This window comes from Geospiza fortis, unplaced genomic scaffold, assembly GCF_000277835.1.
Source record: "Geospiza fortis unplaced genomic scaffold, GeoFor_1.0 scaffold23, whole genome shotgun sequence".
NCBI classification, from domain to species: domain Eukaryota; kingdom Metazoa; phylum Chordata; class Aves; order Passeriformes; family Thraupidae; genus Geospiza; species Geospiza fortis.
This window is the reverse complement of record NW_005054303.1, coordinates 142,807-166,957: the sequence shown is the minus strand read 5'-3', so window position 1 is coordinate 166,957 and position 24,151 is coordinate 142,807. Positions and strand designations below refer to the sequence as shown.

Sequence of the window (24,151 nt, the reverse complement as noted above, 5' to 3'; positions counted from 1 at the left end):
TTTACAGGTGAAGTTAACAAAATCTAGAGCTGCCCCTTAATAACTTTAAACTTTTTTGACACATCTTGGGTGTAGTTACTAAGCTAATGGACCTGTACATCTCTTTGGACTTGAAAACAGAAATGCACAGGTCAGAAGCAGAAGGTTCTCTGTGGTTTCAGTGGTTTAAAGGTCAGTTTTGATGCTTCCTCCCAACGGAAGTGACTCACTAGATGTTCCAAAGATGATTATTGCACATTAGAGTTCTAAATGAGACTCTGTTAAAAGAATGCAACAAATGTAAATAAAAAAATAGTCCTAGGCTTCCTGCCCAGTACTTACTACACATCATTTGGGGTACAGCCGTAATTTTTTTTTTGTCCTTCTGCTCAAGCATCCCCCTGCTAAAAAGCTCTCACCTTGCAGCAGAAAGATTGTATTACAGGGAGAAATAGTAGACTGTATTACAAGAACAATTTCCATGGGCTAGTAAAATGACTAAGACTTAGAGTGTGCATTTGACCAAAATATTAAAAAGAAGATAACAAACATCATTTTTTAAAAGGTGTAAAAAAGTTGATATTATTAATCTCTTTAAAGGCATGATGTTCTGGGGAATTCATGTTTGGATTTTTTTCCCCTTTTTTTCTGTAAGAAAACTTTGTTTAATGAATTTTTCTTAAGTAATGACATCTAGTGTTTGCTTAGGAGTAGTATAATGTATTTGAAGAATTATTTTGTATTAAAGATTTATTTTAAGATTTAAGCAGAAATGACATAATTATTTTCTATTGAAAACGACTTTTCATGTCCCAAGGTGTTTCCTTTAAATCAAGGATGATTGAGAAGCATAAGAAAAGTTGCTGAAATGAGCACCACTTGTAGCAAAATATGAGTATACATGCAGTGAAGAGATCTGAATATGAATAAATGAATATATATGCATTTATGGGTGTGTGTAACCTCTCTGAACAGGGGGAAAATTAATTTTTGTTTTGTTTCTTTGTTTTTAAGGGCTCACAGTTTGTCTCCAACGGATCATTTGGCAGCATTTTACTTGGCACTGCAGCTTGCCATTTCCAGACAGGTTAGTTATGCTTTAAAAGTGCAGCATCATGCTGCCATACAAAGATTAGAATTTGTGTCTGTTGATGAATAGAGATTAATATTTTCTCAATAAAAACCTTGTTTTCCTTGTGCACATATTCACATATATGGAGAAAAACCCTGAAATACTCTCTCCAAACCCCTTCAGTCTTAATGCAGTTCTCCAGAATTCTGCCATTATTTCCAGCTCTAGGATCAGAAACAAGACAGAAGTAATTCCACTTACTTCACCATTTATGTTGCTAGACAGAGAGACAAAAAGTCAGTTTTTAAGGTGTTTTTACCTATTATGTGTAATCTCTGTTCAGATCCTAGACAGAGGAGCTCTTGAATCCAGTCTTTAATGATCTTTACAGTGCTTAAATCTTGAGTACCTGCTAATATCTGTGCCCATCCTGAATGCCTGTGTGAGGCTTGGTTATTATGGACAAAATTAAAAAGAAGTGTTTAAGAAAACTGGAAAATATTTTATCACTGTAAAAGAGATCAGAGCTTAGTCCAGCTTGTACAGCTGTTATGTTTAAGGCATTCTACCATACATCTGATGAATTTGGATAATGTGGAACTGCTTTCTGTATATCATGGTAAGTCTCATCCTATGTTGTGTTTATTTCACAAAGTAGCCCTGAGCACAGTTGTTTACATTCTCTAGTGACTACTTCTCATTGCTAATGAATAGTGCACAACTTGGACTATGTCACTTAAGACTGGAATGGACTGTCACTTTACTAGCACAAAATATTTTTGAGGAGCAGGCTATGACTGCTCAGACACATTCTGAATTCCAAAATACTTGTGTTGCTTAATTAAATTTCTTGATTTTAACACTTACTGTACCTACTTTGAACAAAAACACAGGCAGCTGAGGAGGCAATGAAATTCTACATAAAGAAAAGTTACTGTTGCTGTACATTTCAGTTAAGCACTGCAATTAAAATATTTTCAAAATCATATAGAAATACAGGTAGGACTGGAAAGAGAATATTTTAAAGGGCTGAAGGTAACTGTTTTATAAAAACATTCATCTTACTTTCCAGGGTTAACGTATTATTTAATTTTCAGTGTTACTGTAGAGCATTAGGTCCATTTTAAACTTCTGAGTAGTGTCTTACAGGAGTGAATAGAATTCTACATGTTACCTGAGTGAGCATTTTGAAATTTTGGTTAATGTCGGTCAAGTAAAAGGCAATACTTTTAACAGTGATGCTTTCTTTTTCTGCTTTTTTTTTTCTTTTTTTTAAATCAGATACCAGAAGCTTTGGGTTATGTTCGTCAGGCTCTGCAGCTACAAGGAGATGATGCCAACTCTCTTCATCTCCTTGCACTCTTGCTATCAGCCCAGAAACATTATCATGATGCTTTGAATATCATTGATATGGCCTTGAGTGAATATCCAGAAAATTTTATGTGAGTGAATGTCATGTTTCCTTTCTGTGCTTTCTCTCGTATTTATTTTTCCTGGATTCTCATCTCATTCATTTCAAGAGGGGATGGATTTGAAGATGGGTCAATTTTTTTTTTTCCAGCAGTCTTCTTTCCTGCCCATTTATTGCAAGTCTGCTTATTAAAGGCTTGTTAAACAGCAATAAAGGATTTGTTTTGGAAGGAAGGGTAGAACTGGATAGTTAATATTTGTTTTTTCTAGACCATCTGTGTAAACAAATTCCCCCTGTTGCATGCTTTGTACTATGTTTGTGTCTTCTATTTTTATGCAATATTGCAAGAAGTATAAACAGGACTTTACTATTGGCTAGGCTGCATTTATCCCATCTTACAGATAACTCTATGGATGTTGTATGGAATCTGTTTTGTAAAATACATCATAAAACAGAGAATCTCATTTGCTTAGATAATAACAGTCATCTGAATTTGGCTGATGAACAGCTACAAAAGTGAACAGGGAAGAAGCATATTTGCTAAATGTTCTCTTGCTTAAGAAAGAAATCATTCTTTCTGTTTATTTTTCAGGTTAAGTACATCTTAACATACATTTAGATTTTGTTCTTTTTTAAGGGTTTTTTTTGTTGTGGGTTTTTTTTTTTTTGGTTGGTTGGTTTTTTAAAAAAATATTTTCTTATGAAAATCTAATAGGAAAATATCTCAGGGACAGCTTCCATTAACTCATTAACTTCCAGTCTTCTGCTCTGGTGCTTTACCAACTGTCACTCAGGTTGTAATCCATAATATTACACATATCCTACATGCTTATTTGGACAATTTTTTGAAATTACCTCATTCTTAAGTTCTAAATGACCAGCCTATATCATAAATTGTTATTATATCAGCCTACCAGGAAAACATGATTTCTTTAAGTATTATTCATTTGAAAATAGACACTATGGTTGTTTCCCTTCCTGTTCCTTGACATTTCATGTCTCCATTTGTGTGTCTCTATAAGGTACTGTTGCCTTTTCCCTCACAAATCTGACCAAGACCTTTGTTGATATCACCTCTTGTTAGAAGTTCTGTGGATTGCAGCCAGTTCTGTGCAAAGGCTTTTTTTGCCTTTTGCTGTATCCCACTTCCTAGTTTATCTACACACCTATGACTTGTTTCAGTTCTTATCAGGGACTTCTAGACATGTTTCACAATTTCAGAACTATGCTGTAGTTTCTCTTCAAATCTGTTTGTGCTTTCCTCAGGACCAAGGGATTTGTCAGTAAGTCAAGGTTTGAGAGGCAATTGAAGTATCAGCTTCCTAATTTTTTATACCCTATTATTGTTAAAGACAAATATGTTCAAAGCACTTTGACTGTCATCTTCTGTCTGTTCTCATTTCATCTTCTGCCACTTAGTGGCAATGTAAATAATGTAGCTGTAACTGCTATGTGTCTAGAGTAGTAATAGTCCAGAAGTATTTCTGAGACTGTACTTTCAGAATTCCCTATTATATTAATCTCTGTTGGGAGAACAAGGGTCCATTCAGTAAAATGTTTAAAAATACTCTTGTGAGCATTCAGAAGGTATTTATGGCTTTTTCAAATGTGGTTCAAGGCTTTTCCAGAGTAGTTTATACTGCAACTCTGGTTGTCAGAGTTGTTCATTACAGTACTGATCTTTGTATTAAGGTATGTGTGTATATAAATATATATGTATATGTAAAAATACATATATGTATATATAAATATATATATATAAAAATATGAAATACAGGCCATAGTAGTGGTTCTAAATTGTTGGTCCTGTTGTATAATATGGACTCTGTGGTGATACAGTGTACTGCATTACAGTGTGCTGGTACAGATCTGGGAGTTTCTTGGCACTAGTAATCACCATCAGATGTAGTAACAAATGCTAAAGAATCCAAGGTGAAACAGTTAAATGTATCTCTAGAAAGTCTTTCAGAGTCTTGTTTTTAGTGCTGTCAATTTCCCAGAGAAGTCGAAAATATGATTGAGATTTCTTGTCTGCTCTCTCCAATTGATACTGACAGCCAGACAGGCACATCTGGTCAATAATACAAATTTGGATTGATTCTGTCATGTAACTGGGTTATTTTTGCAAGGATTTATCAGCTTTTGAAAACTATATGTAATGCTCTTGAAATGGTTGGCAACGTGTACATGCATATATATAGAATACAAAACACATCTGCTTAGTGTATTGGTGAATCCATGTTCTTATTTTGAAACTTCTATAAACAATATAATCTCATGGTATTTCCTGGTTGATTGGGAATAGATCCTCTTGTGTTCCTCTACAGCTTGCTGATTTTTAGATACACTGAAACATTTCATTATTATCCTGTGGTGCTTTATTGGGTTTCATAAACACTTCAGATGTCTTTATGCTTTATCTTTCAGTTATGTCTGCAATCCAGTCAGCTAAATACTATAAGAGTTCTCTTGATATTCTCTGTGTTTCTGTCAGGATACTTTATCACAGCTTTATGCAAATTGATACTGTGATGGCTTTGCAGAGTAATAAATCTCTATACTTGGAAATATTAAAGCATAGTGCTTGTGATTTATGTTATTCCTTATTTCTCTCATTTCTTGTGCATTATTCTTATCTACACACCTCTGTATGCTGTCATTGCATTGCTGCACTGAGTGCTGTCATTGCTCTCCTCACAGCTGTACGTTCTTTTTGATTTGCATTGCTTTAAAAAGAATTACAATTTCACAAGTTTAATACTGCATCTTTGTAAAATGCCAGAGGTTGCAAGGAACTCATAGGATACACCATGAAAAATGCAGAGAAGTGGCTCCTTTCCAGCACTCTTCTGTTGTAATCAATTAGTAAATATGTTGTCTGTCAGTTTTTGACATTTGAAAACCTGGTGCATTCCTGGAGTTCAGGTTCAATATTTGAAGCGTACAGCAAGCATACCTTTGGATCTGCAGTTAATATTACCCTTCCTGCACTATAAAGCTAGAGAGTTGGCCAATCAGATAATGATTTTGCCCTGGGCATCTTAGGTCAATAAGCAGAAAGAAATTCGTCAGAGCCGAAGAATTCTGTCCAATCGTTTTCTGAAGGAATGGAAGGAATGAGCAAACACACTGGGCTGTTAGCAGCAAGGTATAGCTTTTTCTTTGAATAGAGAGTTGCTTGTTCCTCCTATATTCATTATATTGGCAGCATAAATGTGCAGTTTGCTCTGAGATATGAATAGGTATTGGGAAAACTATTGGCAAAAATCCAAGAAACCTGTAAAAGTGAAATAGATATGTAGTATTTTTTTTCAGAGATACTAAAAAGAAAGTTTTTTGTTGAATATTTATAGCACTATTTTTTCAAACTTCTTGTAGTCTTAAATTGCTAGGTTGTAGCCACTCTATTTATATAGAAATCAGCTGTGTGAATACAGTCAATCTCCTTTTAAATGCTGGCTAATCTTTGAAGCCTCCTGCAATCTGATCATGCTTTAATCTAGGGACAAAAAGATCTCTAAACAAAAGATTATTGAACAGGTTAAGAACTGAAAAGTATGAATACTGTACTCAGTATCAATACTGAGATGGGTGGGAATAAGATGCCAGCACTAATAAACCTGAATAGGTAATCCCAATCAGGTGCTACTTTGTTGGAATTCACTGAAAAGGGTTTTCTCCTTTCATTAGAGAGCTTGTCCCAGTAGTAGAAATAGGAAATTCAGTTCTCCAGCTTGGCAGGATTTTAACCCACAAATGATGCAGCTCAGAGTCCTAACCATCAAACTATGTGGGAAGCTGAGTGAGATGATCCCTTTCTCCTCCTGAAACAGAAGCAAGGATGTGCTGCCCTGAATGTGAGACTGGGCAGGAAGGAGCCAGGATATATCCTCAATTGCTAACCTACTTAGCTATGAGTGGGGCTTCAGGTCTCAGTTGCTTGGGTTTTCCTTGAGTTTTGTTTCTGTTAATCCAGTGGTTTCCCACTCTGGATGTGTAAGCTGTCCCAGAGGTGTGCATTCCTGTCTGAGGGCGTGTTCAGGGTGATGCAAGATAGTGGTGGTTGCATTGCACTGGTTCATATTGGCTTGTGATATATACAATATATATCCTGCATGTGCAATTACCTGAGCAGCCTTATTTACAATAGTCCCTCTTTCTTTTATCTGCTTGTTACAAGGAATTTAAATCTTAGTGGTGTATTGAATGATGTGAAATCTTGAAACAACACTTGTCTGTTTTTAATTCATAATTAATACATATATTTTTATATAATTTAAAACATAATTAATCTCAGTCAAGAGAGATGGAGTCAGGCTTCCTAGTGTACTTGGGATATTGTTTCCTTAATCTTAACTGTTTGGGGTTCCCTTAATATTTCAAATGCCAGGGCACTTAAATACAAATACGATGCCTACCATTAGTGTAATTGGGCAAAATAAATAGTAAATTGCTAATTTTATGCTAAAAATTGGAACTGCAATGGATAGCAGCTGACAAGCTTTTAAAGTAGCAGAAGTAGAGAACAGCAGATGGGTTATTTGAGGAGTGCAAGCATGTTATTTTAATGTTAAGTACACTCAAAAAGGAAAGGCATATGGTAACAGGTTTGAAGACAACTGAAGACTTAGTTCACAGTTTAAACATTTACATTTCTTGAAGTGTGATGGAAATTTTTTTTCTTCCAAGAATATTTCACAGAAGCATCAGGCCAATATGTCATTCCTCTGAAAACTATTAAATCTTTACTTCCTGACCCTCAAGGGCTCTTTTGAGCTGCATTAGATTTCCCAGAATCATTGGGCCTTTTAACATTCCTCTCAGCTGAGTGAGTAAAAAACTTGTTTCCTTCTTGGAAATGTCCAGGTGGGCATAAAAAAGAACTGGTTGGTACAGGCAGTGTTGGATTATACATATACACAAAATGTTTTGTGGGACAGGAAGATATTTATCAACTGAAGGAAACAGACTACCCTGTTCTGCTTTCCCAAGGTCAGTTGTAGTTGCACTGCAGTGTGTGGTGCCGTAAAAACTTGTGCTTTTGTGGATTTTTTCTCTTGATAAATAGAGCACCGGGAATTATTTGAGGAAAAGATGATAATATAATATTGGACAAGAAGTAGTGATGTTCTGTGCTTGCCAAAATCATGCCTTTCAGGCTTGTGTATGCATTCTTGTCAATATTTGACAACATGAATTTTCAAGTTCATTCAATTTTGATCCTGTTTCTATTGGGAGTTAAATGAATTTGTTCTCAGGAATGATTTTTCTGTAAGTCATGAAGCACAGTATCATTTGCTTGTGTTTTTTCTTTTTATCCTGGGCTATTCTATCTCACTCCCCGATCCCTCTTCCCCTTTGGTTGTTGTTATATGCTTTTACTGAATGGTCCATTAAAAAAGACATCGTTGATAGGTAGATATTACTTTATATAACAAATTGGTCGTTGGCCTCGGGGTCTTACCCCTGAATTATGTTTGCTAGGCTGTAGATTTTTGAAACTTGATTGAAAGAGTCCCAGTTTGGGTCATGAGCTGGACGCTGCAGGGAATTCAAGGCAGGCAAATAAAAAGTTTTCAAGTATAACTAATTTGTTCTGGCTTTAGTCAGAAACTATCTTCATTATAGTTTAGAGATCTACATTTTCTTAAGGACATTGAGTTCATAATATGGAATACAGTATTCACATACTGCACCAAAAATCACAGATCTGACTGCTCTGGGAACAAATATGTGGGGAATAATAGGGTGCAAGGAAGGCCATCCAATGGATACCAAACATATTCATGATTTCCACAAAATTTTGTTATTTTGGGGCTTGAGGGCTGGTTTTGTTGCTTCTTATGCTTTTTTGAGAGTCATGCTTCAAATAGCAGTCTGAGCAGCCTATTTTTATTTCATCCATGTTTCTGTGTGTATATGAGCTTCCCAGTACTTGGGATCTGTGCAGCCAGTGTTGGAGAAGGTTTGGTGACTGATTGAGAAACAATTCAGGACATTTATTTTTTTAAGCTAAATGCTTTCCTAGAGATTTTAAAAAACTAGATTTGTTTGCTTGACCTCCTGTTGCCAGTGTTGGGCATTTAGTGATTTCAAGGTACTTACAAATGATGATTTTTCATGTTTTATAATGAACTCTTTATATTTATGTATTTCCTGGTAATGGAACTTTCCTTGAATACTCAACATGGAGTAGACTGACTGTGCAGCAGCTCATTTTGCAATTGCAGAAGACACCTCTATAAGTTTCTTTCTGTACTTTGATTATCATGGTTGCATCTAAGATCTCTGAATGCATAAACACATCCTTTATAAATCTATGTATCTTTCACAGTCTGTCCAGTTTCATGTTGTCATTCTCCCTGTAGGTTAAATTTTTACGATTGTGTCATTTTGTGTTTTGCTGATGGGGCAGGTATTTGGGAGTGGAGTAATGTGAAACTAGCTGTAAGCTTTTTTACAGCAAGTGTTAAAGGGACAGCTGTCAAAACTGCATGCTTGAATTAATAGTTTGAGGCCAGGAGGATCAAGTCTTAAACCCCCTGACTGTCTATAAATTAGAAATTCCTACATTTGCTTTACTTTTTATATTAAAAATAGGTTTAGCTAAAGCATCTCTTCCAGAGAACTTCAGTCTTGATAAGAGCACATCAAAACCTGGAGAAACCATTGTAGCATGTGGTATCTTGTTTCAGTGCTGGAGTTGCACTCTTCATTAAGACTGCATTTTTGTTTTTAATTTCAATTTATCCCTGCTTGGTTTCTTTCCAGCCATTGGTTTTTATATCATAATTTGCTAATCCCTCTGCAATCCTGGTGCCTCCATTCTCTTGATGGTAGCTTTTGTAAGAAGACCACCTCCCAACGTCCTTTCTGATGTTTCTAAGGGCATGTTCTCCAGCCTTTCAGTTATGCCTGGCACTGTAGCCAGTTTTCATCACATGTGAGCCAGAAATATTTCAATAACATTTATTACATCATTACACAGAGAAGCACCTGCATCGCATCTCTTGGGAAGGGTTGTATTAATTACTTTGAGCATAATTGCTTCACTGGGGACTTTGATTCAACTACCTGTTTGCTGGCATTCTTATTTGCCTCTTGGTTTGTTATTTTTATGATGTGTTTCCACATATAGATTGCAAAGGCACATTTGTTCCAATATCTATATATTTAATTTTTAAAAAGAAATTTGGCCTGACAGCTATTAAGCCATGCTGCTGAACAGTTTCTTCATGAAGTTTCCTACTGTGTTTTATAAGGATCTTTGCATTAGGGGGTGTATTACTTGTAAATTAGAGTTCTGTTGGATTCAATTGAAATTCTCAAGTGAAGAATTTTAAGGCAGTCAGCTCTACCTTCTCCTTCTAAAAGAAGCTATCAACTTGCAGACAGTAAACTATTGTCAAAATCTGGATTGTGAATGAGATAAACACTGGGAACTTCAGGATTTTCTTCTAATTTTACCTTTTTTCTTCTAAACTATTCATTTATGAGTAATTACAAGGATTTTAGAAGGGCACTTGCTCACAGCCTGTACTGACACAAAGAAAACTGACCATGCCAAGGTTTGGCTTCCCTCCTACTTCCTCATTTCTTATGGTCCCTGTCAATCATCGGAAGTTTTCCTATGTATGTAATTGTTGAGTGCAAGGACTGACTTGCTAACACTTTATCTGGAAAGGTCAATAGATTTATATTCCTGCAAATAATCAATTTTGAATAATATTTGTTCCCCTAAATTTTGTGCAATCTGTGTACTGCTTTCCCACTTCAGTTATTCTGTGGGATTTCAAAGTTAACCTGCTTAATTTGCGCAAGCAGTTGACACTATCACAGTTTGTTACAGAAATGACATCAAACTATATGAAGTATGCGAGTGAATGTAAGCTCTACATCACCATATTTATTTTTCCCTTAAATTCAGATAATCTGAAGTCTACATTGTCTGTTAAAAAAGAGTTTCTTTTCAGAGTTCAGTATCTTTAGCATTACATTCTGCATCGTCCTTTTTGTGGTTTTTTTTAGTGCAGAATTATTGTCAAACCAGTTAGTCTAGGATTTTACAAGTCATGAGATTAGACTTGGTGAGGGGGTTTTTTGGGAGTGTTGTTTGTTTGATAGTTCTTGTTGGGGTTGGTTTTTTTAAGGGGGTTTTCTTTGCTTTTTTAATATAGTGCTTGGTTTTAAAGCCAGAACTTCTTTTGAATTCTTCTAGCATTGGAGGATTTGAAGTTGTGGAATGTATCAAATAAGCACTTAAAAGTGAAATGCAGTATTATAGAACTCCACAGAACTGGTATTTGCCACATTTCTTTTATGCTCTCGTAAGTAACAGGCTATCTATCAGAACTGATTACATATCAAGTTTATTATTCTAGTTAAGCTGTTGTATAAATTGATGTGGTTTTCTGGGAGATCAGACTGTTGTTTGATACTTTGTGTGGTTTGTTTGTTGCTTGTACTCATAATTATGGGACTGCCAGTATATTAATTATGTCCTAACATTTTTAATAATTGATTGTCATGTAAAAAATACTGTTAGCTGAAGTTACTCTCAGCAAACTCTTCAATTATTTAAAAAGGTTCTCTTAAAACTTACTCAGTTTACTCCAAGTAGGTTAAACATAAACCAAAGTAGTTGTATTTTTAATCCTGCATTCTAAGCAAGTAGATTTGATGCATTCTTTTAAATTTTATTTTCCTATGGTGGTTCTTAGGTTTCCCAGCAAGGCTTTTGATGCTTTACACTATAATTTTCAATGCATATACTTTTAAGAGTTATATACAACTCTTTCTTATTTTCTTCAAGCTCTGAATGATGTAAATCGTTTGTATAATAAGAGAATAATAATGAAATTTGCTTCCAACACTAACTGAAAATAGAGCATTCTGATCAGTTTTGATCAGGATATGGGGAAATGGACTCTTCAAAAGAAGTCTAGTGGAACTATAAGTTTCCTGTAGGGTGTTGCTTAGTCTGAGGGACTTTAGGGAGATTCCTGATTACTACTGCACTGAGTGACAGGGCTGTAGCAGGCAGGTCTGGGGGAAGCATCACAGTGTGTCATGTTGCTTGATTTGAAGAAAGGATCACAGAATGTAAGGCAGGTCTCATCCATGCAGTAGTGAATTAAATACAGATATCCAACTATGGCTGATCCAAGCCATTGTGCTCTTACAGTGCACAGCAACTTGTGGAAATGGCTGACTTGATCCCTAAAGCAAAGCAGCAGGTTTTAAAATGATGCTTGAGGTGAGCAGTATCTGTTCACTGATATAACCAAGAGTTTTCAGCATTAGTAGTGTTACCTGTCACATAGCAGAGCTCAGTCTTCCATACTTCAGATTTTTGTTTCATTCAACAGATTAGAAATACCTTCAATAGCTTAAGCCAGTATTGGACCAATCAACTTCTATTGATCTCCTAACATTGTAAGAGTTGCTATGGAAGGAAATTGGGGTGGTTGCAGCATTTTCAAAAAGTGAAATGGGCTGGATGAGAATTAGGACAACAATTCTATTTTGGAGATTCATAAGTTCTTTGCTACAAATTACAATGGTTGGATGGTAAAGAAAGCTTCAGATCATGGATTAATAGATTAGTTTGCACTGATTAGGCAATACAGCAGTAGCAAGAACCTTAGATGGCACGAGGCCCCATTATTATAGTGGTCCTATCTGTAATACTTTTCATGAACTTACCAGTTGTATTTTAAGAAGTTCGGTTATTTGCACCACCTCTTCTGTGGTGAAAACAAAACAAACTGTGAGGAAGTAGTCCTTTCTACAAACTAATTATAAATTAGGAGACCTGATTCCCACCCTTAGTGTTTTAGTAGTCTGAATGGCCTTTAGATATACTTGTTTTTGTGGAAACAATTTCCTCTAGGTAAATTGTTCTTTTCCCTTCCTGCTGCTTGTCTCATCTGTATTTATAGAAAGAATTTGTACTTCTTCTCAGCTTTTTTTTTTCTGCTAGACTGACTAAATGAAGTATCTTTTGTACTCTGTAGTTTCCAGGAAATGGATCACCCTTACAGCCTTTCTGTGCAGCTGCTCCAATTTGAAATTCCTCAAGTGCGTGGGTTTTTTAGCTGTTGCAATGAGAATTACATACAACATTCCAGGTGTGGTCTCACTGGGATATTGTACAATGCCCCTGTGTCTTTCTTCTTCTGTTCCAATGAGTAGTCCCTGAATTGCATCTGGACTCTTCACAGCTGTCTTACCTTGATGAGCCCAGCTGATAGGCAGCTCTGGTCTGGAATAATGGTTACACAGGTTGTTTGATGCTCCTTCCCTCCTGACAAAATCATTGGCAATATAGATGCTGTTCCCCACTCATTCCAGAAATGATGTTTTCTTTGAAGTTTTACTTTAAAAAGGACAATCCTATGCATCATTGTTTCCATAATTCTGAGAAATGGATTATTTTTTTACTGCCTTTAGTCATTCTTAAAGTGTTCCTGTTCCTCATTTGTCATAGTTTTCATATCTCAGACAACATAGGTAAAGATTATGGTGAAGGTTGGGGGTTCATTCCTGAATATTCTTAATATTCATCCCCATTTAGTAAATACATTTTCTCCTTTTTCCTACTTTGATACAAAAAAGCCTTAAAAGACTACAATTTTAGTGTATAATTTTAGTGTTCAAGTGTAGTTTAGCTTTCCTTTTTACCAATGTACATAAGATGCAGCTTTTTGTGTTGCTCTTTTGTCCCCTGCTATTCTTGATAGGATCTCTGCACACTTCTGATGTCTTACTTGCACATCTTCTGAATGATTGGCTTGTCACACATGGAGTTTTACCCATTCAACTTGAGACACAGATCCTTAAATGTCTGAGCATCCTTGTGTTAAACACCAGGCTTCTGCTGCATCTCGGATGTCTTTGCTAACTGTCGCTATCAAGTTATGTGTCACTGACATTCAAAGACCTAATTATAAACCTGTTTGGAATTTTTCATTCTTTGTTTAAATAAAAATCCAGTAATGTATGGATTAGGTTATGAGCAGCTGTTTTATAATATCCTCATTAGTTAGTGAGAACAGGCTGCAAGTAATGGAGTCATTTGCTGCTTCAGTAGCTATTTCATAAATTTATCAGCTATTAGCTCCAAGAATAACTAAGTCTTTCCACTTAAGAGTTTGATTTGTTCTTCATTTTATGTCTGGGTAATTAGTCTCCTAAAATGATACAATTCACTTTATTTTTAGCTATGTTAAAGATCTGCATCCATAGAAAACACTGTTGCTGGAACAAATGGTCTATTAGTCTGTCTTTGAAAGAACCTGTTTTACCTACTTCCCTTCCCCAAAGGATTTGACCCAAACAGATTTCTGTTCTTATCTGTTGTATTTATTCTACATCTCTGACACACATTGTTCTATTCTTAATTTCTTTCTTGAATATTGTTTTTTCTTCAGTACTTCTATTCTTAATGGAGTGTTATTCCAGCACGTGCCAGTAATTTAAATTTCTGATTTTTTTTGTGTCAAACAGGCACAAACAGATAATGATGCTCATAAAATCTACAGCTTAATTTTTATCATCCTGTCACTTGATAGTTTTTATCTATTCTTCATAATTTTAGTAGTGTATCAAAACTTCTTGTAAGGTTTAAAATTCTCTGTGTCTGTAATGCAGGCTGTATTCCAGAAGAGCTGTTTTCACAGATGCTTGAAGTTGACCTTTCAGAAAATCTTTTTTCAGATAACCTACCTCTTGGTTTCTAAAACTTTCTTGGTAATACTTATCCCTGAGCTGCTTATACCTCCAGCCATGTTTCAAGGGAACTTGATAAAATAGAGGTAATATGGGAGATCTCTTTGTCATATGGTGTTCCTCCTTTCTGTTGCCTCCTTCCTCTTCCCTTCCCCCATTTGTCAGGTATGCATAGTTGGCAGGTTTTCATTTTATTGTTAACATCATGTTTCAGTTTTCTGAGGTGTCTTAGTTCTTTTAAAATTTATAGTCCAAATATTAATTGGATCCAGGGAAGCTGCTTTGTGTGGCTTTATAAATGCAACCTTTTCTACTCACAAGATTATTTTTTCTATAGTGTGGATAATCCTACACCAGTGTACTTTATTTATTAGATACAATGTCCTAGCCTTTCTTTATTAGAATTGCAAATATTTGTTTGTTTGTTTGTTGTTTGTATTTTGGAAAATATGTGAACACCCTGTCCTGTTGACTGCCATAATGCACAAGAAACAGGAATGATGTTGCAACATGTGCATCCAAAAGCACCAAACTGAGGTGTTGCTTTCATTCTTACGAGTATATTTGTCTTCTGCTGTCTTGAAGCTGAATCATACACTAGTAGCCCATGTTCCAACATTTTTGTTGCACTGATTCCTGTTATGTTGTACATGTGCTTTTAAGTAATTTCTTAATAACCAAATCCCCTCAGTTTCTATTCTTTGCTTCATTTTTCCTTTTAAATTTTCCTTGTTGAATCTTAGCATTTTGCTGACCCTGTGCCTTCCCTCTGCTACAAAATCCCTAAAATTCTTAAATACTTGAATACTGTTAATGGAAATTCAGTCTATCTGTAAACTGTACATAATAAGGTATATATTATGATTATTGACTCTAGAATTACTTGCAAATTCAGTGCTTCTGAATTGATTATGTTCCATAACTTTTGTAAAATGCTTTATGATCACAATTTTAAGAAATTGAGCTTCTCTAGGCTCCTCAAAATGTCAAATGTACTATCTTACAGAGAAGCAGGAAGGGGATTGTATGAGACAAATTCCTGTGATTTTGGTTGCAGGTTTTGATGCCTAGGTCTTGCTCCTCTTTGGGTGAGGCTTGCATGTGCATGTGTTAAGGGTAGAGTAGATGAGGGGAGTGTGAAGGAAGGAGGATGTTATTTATCATATTTCCTTCTCTTGTGAGTAAAATGATGGACAGACCTGGACATGCTTTTTTTTCAGTGATATAGTCACTGTTAAATGAGTATCTAGAGAGGACATCTCTGCCAAATGAAATACAACTTTAAGTTATCCATATATTCCCTTTATACTCAAATCCAATTTACTGATAGGAAGAAAGCTAAGCTAGTATGACTGCTCTACATTACAGGGTGATTACACTGCTCTACATTCTTACAAGATATCAAGTGGGACTTTGTATTACATTCTGTACCTGGCAGGTGCTCATTTTCTTGACTAACACTGCAAAGTGCCTTTGGTTTCTTCCTCAGTCCCACAATGCACACATTGCACACTTAAGGTTGTGTGATTCATTTTTGGATTTACATGCTGGGTAATCTCTGCCAAGGATGCTCAGTGCAATGCTGAAGATTTAACTACTATAACTTGATGTAATTTCTTATTCTTGAGAAAACTCTCTGCACTTTTCAGTTACTATTAGCAGCCTCCAAGTTTGTATTTGGGATAAGAAACTTCTGAGCTTTCACACATCCCCCCTCTACACCCTTCTCAGTCTTCCCACGCAAACCATATGAGCAATCATATAAATTTTTCACTTAGTATGATTAAGGTTGCAGTGGAATAAAATGCCAAAGTACACCTGGGTTTTAAAACAGAAAGTAGGCTAACAGTTTTATATGCATGCTCTCCTCCTATATATGCTATGGGCTCTTTCATCTGTGATTTTGCTAAAAATTGCCTTTAAATTAGCATTTTTCTAGTATTATCTGTTCCTAGGTGCTGTCACTCCTATAACTGTGCCTACCAATGGACTAGCTCCTTTATTGTCACATTGTATTTATACTCTTTAAATAACTAGGAAAGCTATCTAGGTTAATCTTGGTGGAGAGCCTACAACTTGATACATCCTGTGGATTCCTGTGGTACTGTTAATTTCAATAAGCTACACTGTTTTATAACTTTTTTTTTTAATTAAAATGAAAATCCTGTCATCTATTGCTTCTGTCCAGTCAAAAAAGGCATCTTGTAAAAAGCACTGTTACTTTGATGGCATTAGATATTTATGTTCGTTAAGCTTTAATTATTACTGTATTTGAAGTTTAGTTTTCTCCAGTTTGGTGTGATGCTGTCTTTAAAAATGTTTTTCTTGAATTGGAATCTCTTTTAACTTCTTTTTCCTTTTCACTAGATTGCTGTTTACAAAAGTCAAATTGGAGTCCCTATGCAGAGGCCCAGATGAAGCTCTCCTTACCTGTAAACACATGCTCCAGATTTGGAAATCCTGCTACAATCTAACTAACCCAAGGTAAGATGCTGTACGGTGCTGGGCTGCTCACTACCTTGCTTAGTAGCTTTTCAGGGCAATATTAGGTCAGAAGTCTTGCATTTACTTGTTTTGGTATTTCATATAAACAAATGAGTCCTCTGGAAATCTAGAGAGTGATGTTCAAAGATGCCAGTTAATGGTCATGTGGAGCTACCCAGGGTTCTATGAGGTAAATGCCAAAGCTACTAAATTCTGCAATGATAAAGGCTGTTTACACAGATTGGGTAACTCGAATGAGTTACCTAATTCTAAGTGTACTGGTATGGTCTTGTTTTGTTTCCTGATCAGGGTTTTAGTCTTTTATATTGGCTAGTGGAGAGATTGCTGTAGTAGGAATTTAGTTCAAGGGTTTTCACTGAATAATATGTAAGAAGACAAGACATTAAGTAGAACTAATGGAAGCATCAGTGGTCACATGGATAGAAATCATGTGCTTGCATAGTCAGCATGGCTGTTTTTTTCAAGGGAGGTCTTGCTTATGAACCTATTTACGTTCTTCATAGGCATTAATAAGTGTATAAACATAAGTTGTTATAGTACTGTTAGAGTTTCCAAAATGCTTTTGTGAAAGACCTTTGCCGTATATATTTAGATAAGCTGAGAAACAAATGAGAAGGCTACCTAGCAGAAATCCATGCTGGTATTATTCAATATGTTTATCAAATACCTGGTGAAGGAGACAAGCAGAATTTCCTGCTCTCTGGTTGTTTGAAGGGTTGACAGCCTCTGGAGAAGACATGCTACAGCAGAAGAGCTATGTACCAGGTGGCATCAGATACCTGTGTAGCAGTATGATGGGCATTCAGTTTTTGCTGTACATTGAGTCCAGGCATGTAAACACATGCATCTCTTAAAGATTGAGAGAGTTGACCTAATGGCAGAAGAGGGCAGACTGCTTCTCTGCTTAGGGAAGGAGCTAGTGAGCATTCAGAGCAGCAAAGTTTGGAGGGTGTGGCAGGAAAAACCTGGGAGGGCACCTGAGTCAATCACAGCATACTGAGACCCGACACTGCATTGTGGAGCAGGGAGCATCACTCAGGTTACAGAAAGCAAATATGTCAATAACCAGACAGGCTTGAGCTGAATCTTTTAAATTCAAAGTGACTGAATGAGGAGTAGGGGCCAGGGAGAAAATTTCTCTTCTAACCTAGTGGGTGGTGCTTTATTTTAGTTAGCTGGTTGTGTGTGTGGGCAGGCAGGGTTAAGAGTTTAGTATCAAAACACTGCACTTTGCAGAATAGCTACAGTTTCTGTTCAAGCCTAATTTCAGACTGGCTTTGCATGTACTCCAACACAACTTTTCACCTTCCATCTCTGCTGTTATCATATCAGGGCTCTAATCATAACTTGTGATTACTGCCTTGTTGTTCTTGTGCTAAGAGCTACTGTGCCATGTTAAACACACTTTAAGTAATGCCTCCTTCAGACATCAGCAGGGACTGTGAAAACTTACTCTTGGCTGTGTCACCTTCAAACAGCAGTGCTTGATAACTCTCCTTGGCACCATTCTCCTGCAAGAACATCTAAGTGGAAAAATTAGTGAGGATTACTTTTCATGTGATTTTTTTTTCATACTGATTTTTTTTATCTTGACATCTAAGTCTTTTCTTGAAGTTATGGTAGTGCATTAAAATCAAATTTAGAATGGAATGAACAGGAACTGTGGATAAGTGTCATGATAGAAGGAGCCAGGTTTCCCAAATCACACATTTAGAGTTACATCAAGCAGTGAATGAGGATACAGATTTGGAGTCTTCCTTTGACTGGCCTGTGGGAAATGGAAGGACTGAGTACCCACATACTGTATCACAGTGATCCAGATCCATCCACCTCTTACCAAGGGGTAACAGTTATCACTGAGACCTGAAACGTGACTGGGAAGTTCTGTTCACCCAGCTGCACTCCTCTTGTACTGAAGAATGATGATGTGGGATTGTTGTGAAAACTTTAATTTTTCAAACTTTGTAGTTTTAACACAGACTTAATTTTGTTGCAAAGCATCATTTAAAAATTGTGTCTCCTGCTGGGAATAATGGAAGCCTTTATAAAAAAGTTATTTGAGCCAGTAATAAAAGGTCTTTTAATAATTTTAAACGTTTTTATAACATTGTTCTTCAAAGATTTAAATATCTTTTATGCTTACTTGAAATATCTTTTTCTATTATGATTTAGACTGAAGACTAATTTGGTGTATCATTTTCCTAATAAGATAAGAATTTACTTTTTTGATAAGCTGTGGTTTATATTAAATATTTCTTCTGCAGTGAATCAGATTTAGTGGGAACATGGGTTTAGTGTCCTCAATAATATTTTAATAATAAAAATTAATCACAAATACCTAGACATACCTTAAAAAGGGCCAAATGCAATACTGTGAATTACCTTTGTTCAGTCAATATAGAACTTTTGTCTTTAATTGAAATACAAACTTTTTTCTCATTAGGTGGTTAATATTAATTTTAAAATTATTTTGTCGTGCAAGTCTTGGAAGATTTAAGTGTCTGCCATTAGTCTACTGCTTAAAATGCATTAGAAAATAGTTGAATTCCTTTCCACTTCATGGTTTGCATTTGAAAAAGGAACAAACCACAGTGCCAGGGCTGTGCTTAGAAGATATTGACAGTAGGTCTGGCTCTACTTGTCAGCAACATTTGGCGTGTGGTTGCATGTGGATTGAGGAAGTGATTACCACAGAAAATTTACACCAAGTGATGTAACAACTATAGCTGGTAGTGCACGGCCCAGAAAGTTCCCCTCTGTTTCTTGTGGATTTCTACAGTGATGTCATTTTGTAAGGAAATAATGCAATAATGTCATGCTAATGCAAAATTTTAATTCTACCGTTTTAATAACAGCTCTAAAAATAGGGAATGTTGTTTCACTGACTTTTGCAACTATTATGAACTGTTGGGGGATTCTTGCCATTACTTCAATCCAAATTCAGAAGGAGGCAGTTGTAAAATCAAGGCAAATGGAGAGATGTGCTGAATTCCAGGCTTGCAGTTTAGATTAAAGTTTCTCAAGCTTTACTTTAAACTTGTAAAAATTTAAAGGAATTTTGTACAGTTCTTTCTCTTCAGGAGAATCAGACAAAAAAGATTGCACTCTGCTAAGTTGGGCTAACAGTTCAACTGCTTTAAAGCTTAATTACTTTTAAGTTTGTGGGGTAGTTTGTTTTTTTAATGAGGTTTTAAAGAAAATATTTATTGATAATGAATAGTACTAGACTTAACAATCCTAAAAATGAAATTACTGTATTAACCATAGAATGTTAAAGAAGGAATGCCCATATGTGCTTCCTTAGACTTTGCTGACAATGTGTCTCAATGCTTGCCTCATCTGAAGGAGAAAAAACATGTAGTTCTTCAGTCCCAGTTCTTGTGCTGAATTTTTAATAGTTGGAGGAGCAGTTAGTTTTCCAGGAGGCATATCTACAAGAAGTCTGAGGGGCAGATACTGATTTACTGCTAAAGTAGAAGTTAAGTGTGTTTGCCCACAGGTGCAGTCAGTAAAAATCACAGCTGCTGCTTATGCTCCTGAGATGTTAGAAGTGTTTAAATGTTTCTGCTATGCTGTTAGAGTCAAGTTGAACATTAGACAGTTAATATGAATATGTGCATATATTTAGAAAAACTGAAACCACAAAACTAAACCAGCCCTTTATAACATCTTTACCTAAAATTGGATGTCCTGGCTTTAGCCTTTCTATTCATTCCAGAGAAAGTGTGGATTTTCAAACTTATACCTGCCCTCTCAGCTTTCTGTGAAACCTGTACCCCATATCATATTCAAGGTACAATAGATTCTTTCTGTAGAGGTGTTAGTTATGAATTAAACTAAAAGCCACTATTCCCTTTTTGGTTGTATTAATTATGAAAACAGAACTGCTGAAGTAAATAAGGATTTAATTTTGCTCAGCTTAATTCTGTTTTAATGCAACTGGCTTAACGCTCTGTGAGTGGTTAGTGGTGCTTGGTACTAAATTTGGTCATAGCAGTAACTTTTATAGCAAGAACCTTTGTGGGAGTAGGGCAGCATGAAACTTGTATATCAGTATATAATTTTGTATTTTAATAGCTTACAATTTCTGTACTTCATTACAGTGATTCTGGACGTGGGAGCAGCTTGTTAGACAGAGCTATTGCTGACAGACGACAGCTCAATACAATTACATTGCCGGATTTCAGTGATCCTGAAACAGGTAAGAAATGCATATGAGCAATAAAATAGGTTAAGTGATCTGGCTGTAGCTAGATTTTGCATTAGTTATTTTTTTGATTTTACAGAATGAAATTATATTTTCATTATTGTCATGTAAGTGAAAATAGACATTGTGTGATATAAGATTTCTTTTTCTTCTTTTTAACTTACGAACTACTTGCTGACCATGTTCTCTGTAAATTAAAATATCTAAGGTATGGATCTTGCTGAATTTAGTAGTATTTCCTTATGCAAGGGCTAAAAATTAGTATGCTGAACTAGCCTGCTTGCCAAAGTCCTGTGCTTTTTCATTCATTCAATATTTGCATATTTTTGTTTAAAAGATAAATTTAAAAAGAATCAGAGAACTTTGAATGTCAAAAGAATAAAAGACATTGTTTTTAATTAATTAAAATCTCACATAGATGTTAAAATATAATTACATGGGTGGCTAGGCTTACTGTGGACATACTTTGACATTATAAGCAAAATAAATTTGTTGTAAATCAAACATACTGTGGTATTTTTACATACATATAAAAAATGGTGGTGCACAGGTATGCTACATAAAAGCTAAAATTGTTACATGTCTGTAAATACTGACAATATATAATTTGCCTGTATTAATATATTCAGTTATCCCAGTGCAAACGAATATTCCTTAGAAATGATGCAATCAAAAAGTACGTGAGCCATGCATTCTGCAGAGATTGCAGAAGGAATTATCATGATGCTGCTAATTTCAAAACTTTTGCCATATCTTACTTGTGTTCTAAATATTGAATTTTTTTTTCTGAGTTTTAAAACAACAAGAATGTTTTTCATGGGACCTTTCAGGGAGGTATTTCTGCTCAATCACTGTTTGCCACTAACAGCTTATGGGAAAATATGCCAGCCTATGAATTTGAGTACCCATAAATTGAGACACATTGAAATGTGTACTATATGTCTAATATCACAATAGTGCAGTAGAGAAAAATCCAATTTAGTTATTTAACTTTTGAAAATTAAAATTTGATTGAATGTTCAATTTTGAATGTAAAGTAGTGTTCTGTGCTTGCACAGTGCAAGCAGTTTTGATTGCAAAGATCAGGTCTCTTGATTTCAAGACCAGCAATATGATATGGAGTAATTAACATGGAATCTTCTGTCTTCTTGTATTTGTATAATTAAAAGGGGTAAGATAACATTCTATCATGCTATGGTGATCATTCTATATTCTAGTCTAGCTGATTGTTTCATTTTTAAGAGCATAACTATGTTATATGGATTTCCTACATATATATAGATAGACATAACTATAGATAAAGTTTTATGCCTTCAAAAAAGTGCATTGGGGATGGGTGTTGTGAAAGGTTTTTTGTGGTTAGTGGTGGTTTTTGTTTGTTTCTTTTCCAGTGAGGACATTCATGTGATGATTTATACCTTCAGGGTGTTGCATTTTATGCCTGCCATACTTGAGAGCACAGTGAATGGGTGCACTTTAAAGATTGCATAGTCCTCAATGCTTTTAAGTAAAGATGAACCCTCATTCAAAACAGTGAGCTTTTCAAGAAGTTTGCTCCATATTGAAATCCTGCAGCCAATATCCTGATCCAAATAGGATCTCTGCTTACATTCTGATTTTTCTAGCAGGTCCAAATTGAATTTTTTTCTGAATCTCAGATGTATTGTTAGAACTTAACTCTATTGTCAAGGAGAACAAGATGGAAAATTTAAAATATGGGATCCATTTGTTATTATTTATCTTCTAAAAGGTAATTGTGGAGGATCAGTAGGTAGATGTCCCTTATGTTTTTTTGTTTTTTTTTAAAGGGAAGTTGGAGTTTATTTTGGTTGTTGGTGGGATTTTAATTGTTATTGTTAATTTTAGCAGAGAAACCTTGTTGCAATACCAGTACTCAATTTCTGGCAAGGACTAGAACTTTGTTATCTACTGAATCTATGTAATTGCATATATAAAAAAGCTCCACATCCAGTATTTGTCCAGAATTCTTCATCAGAATATTATATAAACATTTTGCAGGAATTGAAAAATTATGGTACTACAAGAATAAAAACAGTCAAGCTTGCCCTAGTGTTTGAGAAAGCTTAAGCAGACTGTCAATAAAATATTATTCACAACAGATAGATGATAGAAACAATAGATGGTCAAGATGTTAAACCTTTGTAGGGCTGAAAGGGCTCATCTGCAAAATCTGTGGATCCACAGCATTTAGAAATGCAGAAGGAATTTGGCAAATTAGTAAACAAATGTTAAAATGCAAAAATGTTCTGGCTGAAAATCCTCTCCGGATGGAAATGTTTGATCCCCTCCTCGTGTAATGCTACTTTGTGAACACATTTGTATGTCTGGATACATGTAAACTTTTGGAAATTTTCCTCTTAATAACTTTGCTTGCCATCGATGATGATGATGATGATGATGATCTCCTTTGCCTGTCTAGTCTGAATTCAGTCATCTAAGTATCAAGAAATGAGAGCTAAAATTCAAGTTTGAAGTTTATGTAAAATCCTTCAAAAAAATTCCAAGTGCAATGGGTGTAAATCCTTCATATTTTTAAATTTATCAATTAAGCAGAAGCTAACCTTTAAAAAAAAAGGATTGAAAACTTGCTTTATATGGAGCTCTTACCCATCCTATAATGATAAAGTGATTCAAGTTTAAATTTGTGTAGCCTGTAACGTATCAAAAGATTGTATTGTGGGTTTCTTACAAGGCTAGACTGTTGATTCTAATGTCCTGATCAATAACTATGTCAAATTTACTTTAAGCTTGTCTGTTTCAGTTGGCTTGCCATGAGTGGCATGCAGTTATATTTGTATATATCAATGAAGGAAATAAATGTAGAGGGGGGGAAAAAAAGAGCTTTGATGAATCAATCAATCTCACAGGGACACAGACACATTTCATATTCAAAGACAAACAAAAAAATGCAAATCTCTACAGACTGATTGACTATTTGCTTAAGGTATCAATCAATCAATCTTTTTAAAACCTTTGTTCAGTTTGGTTGCAGCCCACCTAGTTTATCATAGGAAGAAACAATATTATGTGAGTTTTAGATTTTGGCCTTTTTTCTCCATAAATATATATTTTTTAATTCATGCCTTGGAACATAAGGACAAAAATACTTTATTGCTCTTTAAATCTAATTTAGTATGAAAGAAGAGCACATATAAGTAAAGGGGTATTTTTGTTGTTACTTTCAGAAGTGATGTTTATTTTATGTAGGAGCCATTTTGATCTTACC

General features: G+C 35.3%; 1 protein-coding gene across 4 annotated transcripts in view; it reads left to right on the top strand.

The window, feature by feature from the left end:
* The window catches only part of TTC7B (tetratricopeptide repeat domain 7B), a 103,826-nt gene that overhangs the window by 43,096 nt on the left and 36,579 nt on the right, over positions 1 to 24,151 (top strand). For all 4 annotated transcript variants that reach the window (XM_031066178.1, XM_014311864.2, XM_005417835.2 and 1 more), the window contains exons 13-16: positions 994 to 1,066; positions 2,333 to 2,493; positions 16,560 to 16,676; positions 20,801 to 20,898. In XM_031066178.1, coding sequence (XP_030922038.1) covers positions 994 to 1,066; positions 2,333 to 2,493; positions 16,560 to 16,676; positions 20,801 to 20,898 — 449 coding nt within the window. The remainder of the gene's footprint in view (positions 1 to 993; positions 1,067 to 2,332; positions 2,494 to 16,559; positions 16,677 to 20,800; positions 20,899 to 24,151) is intronic.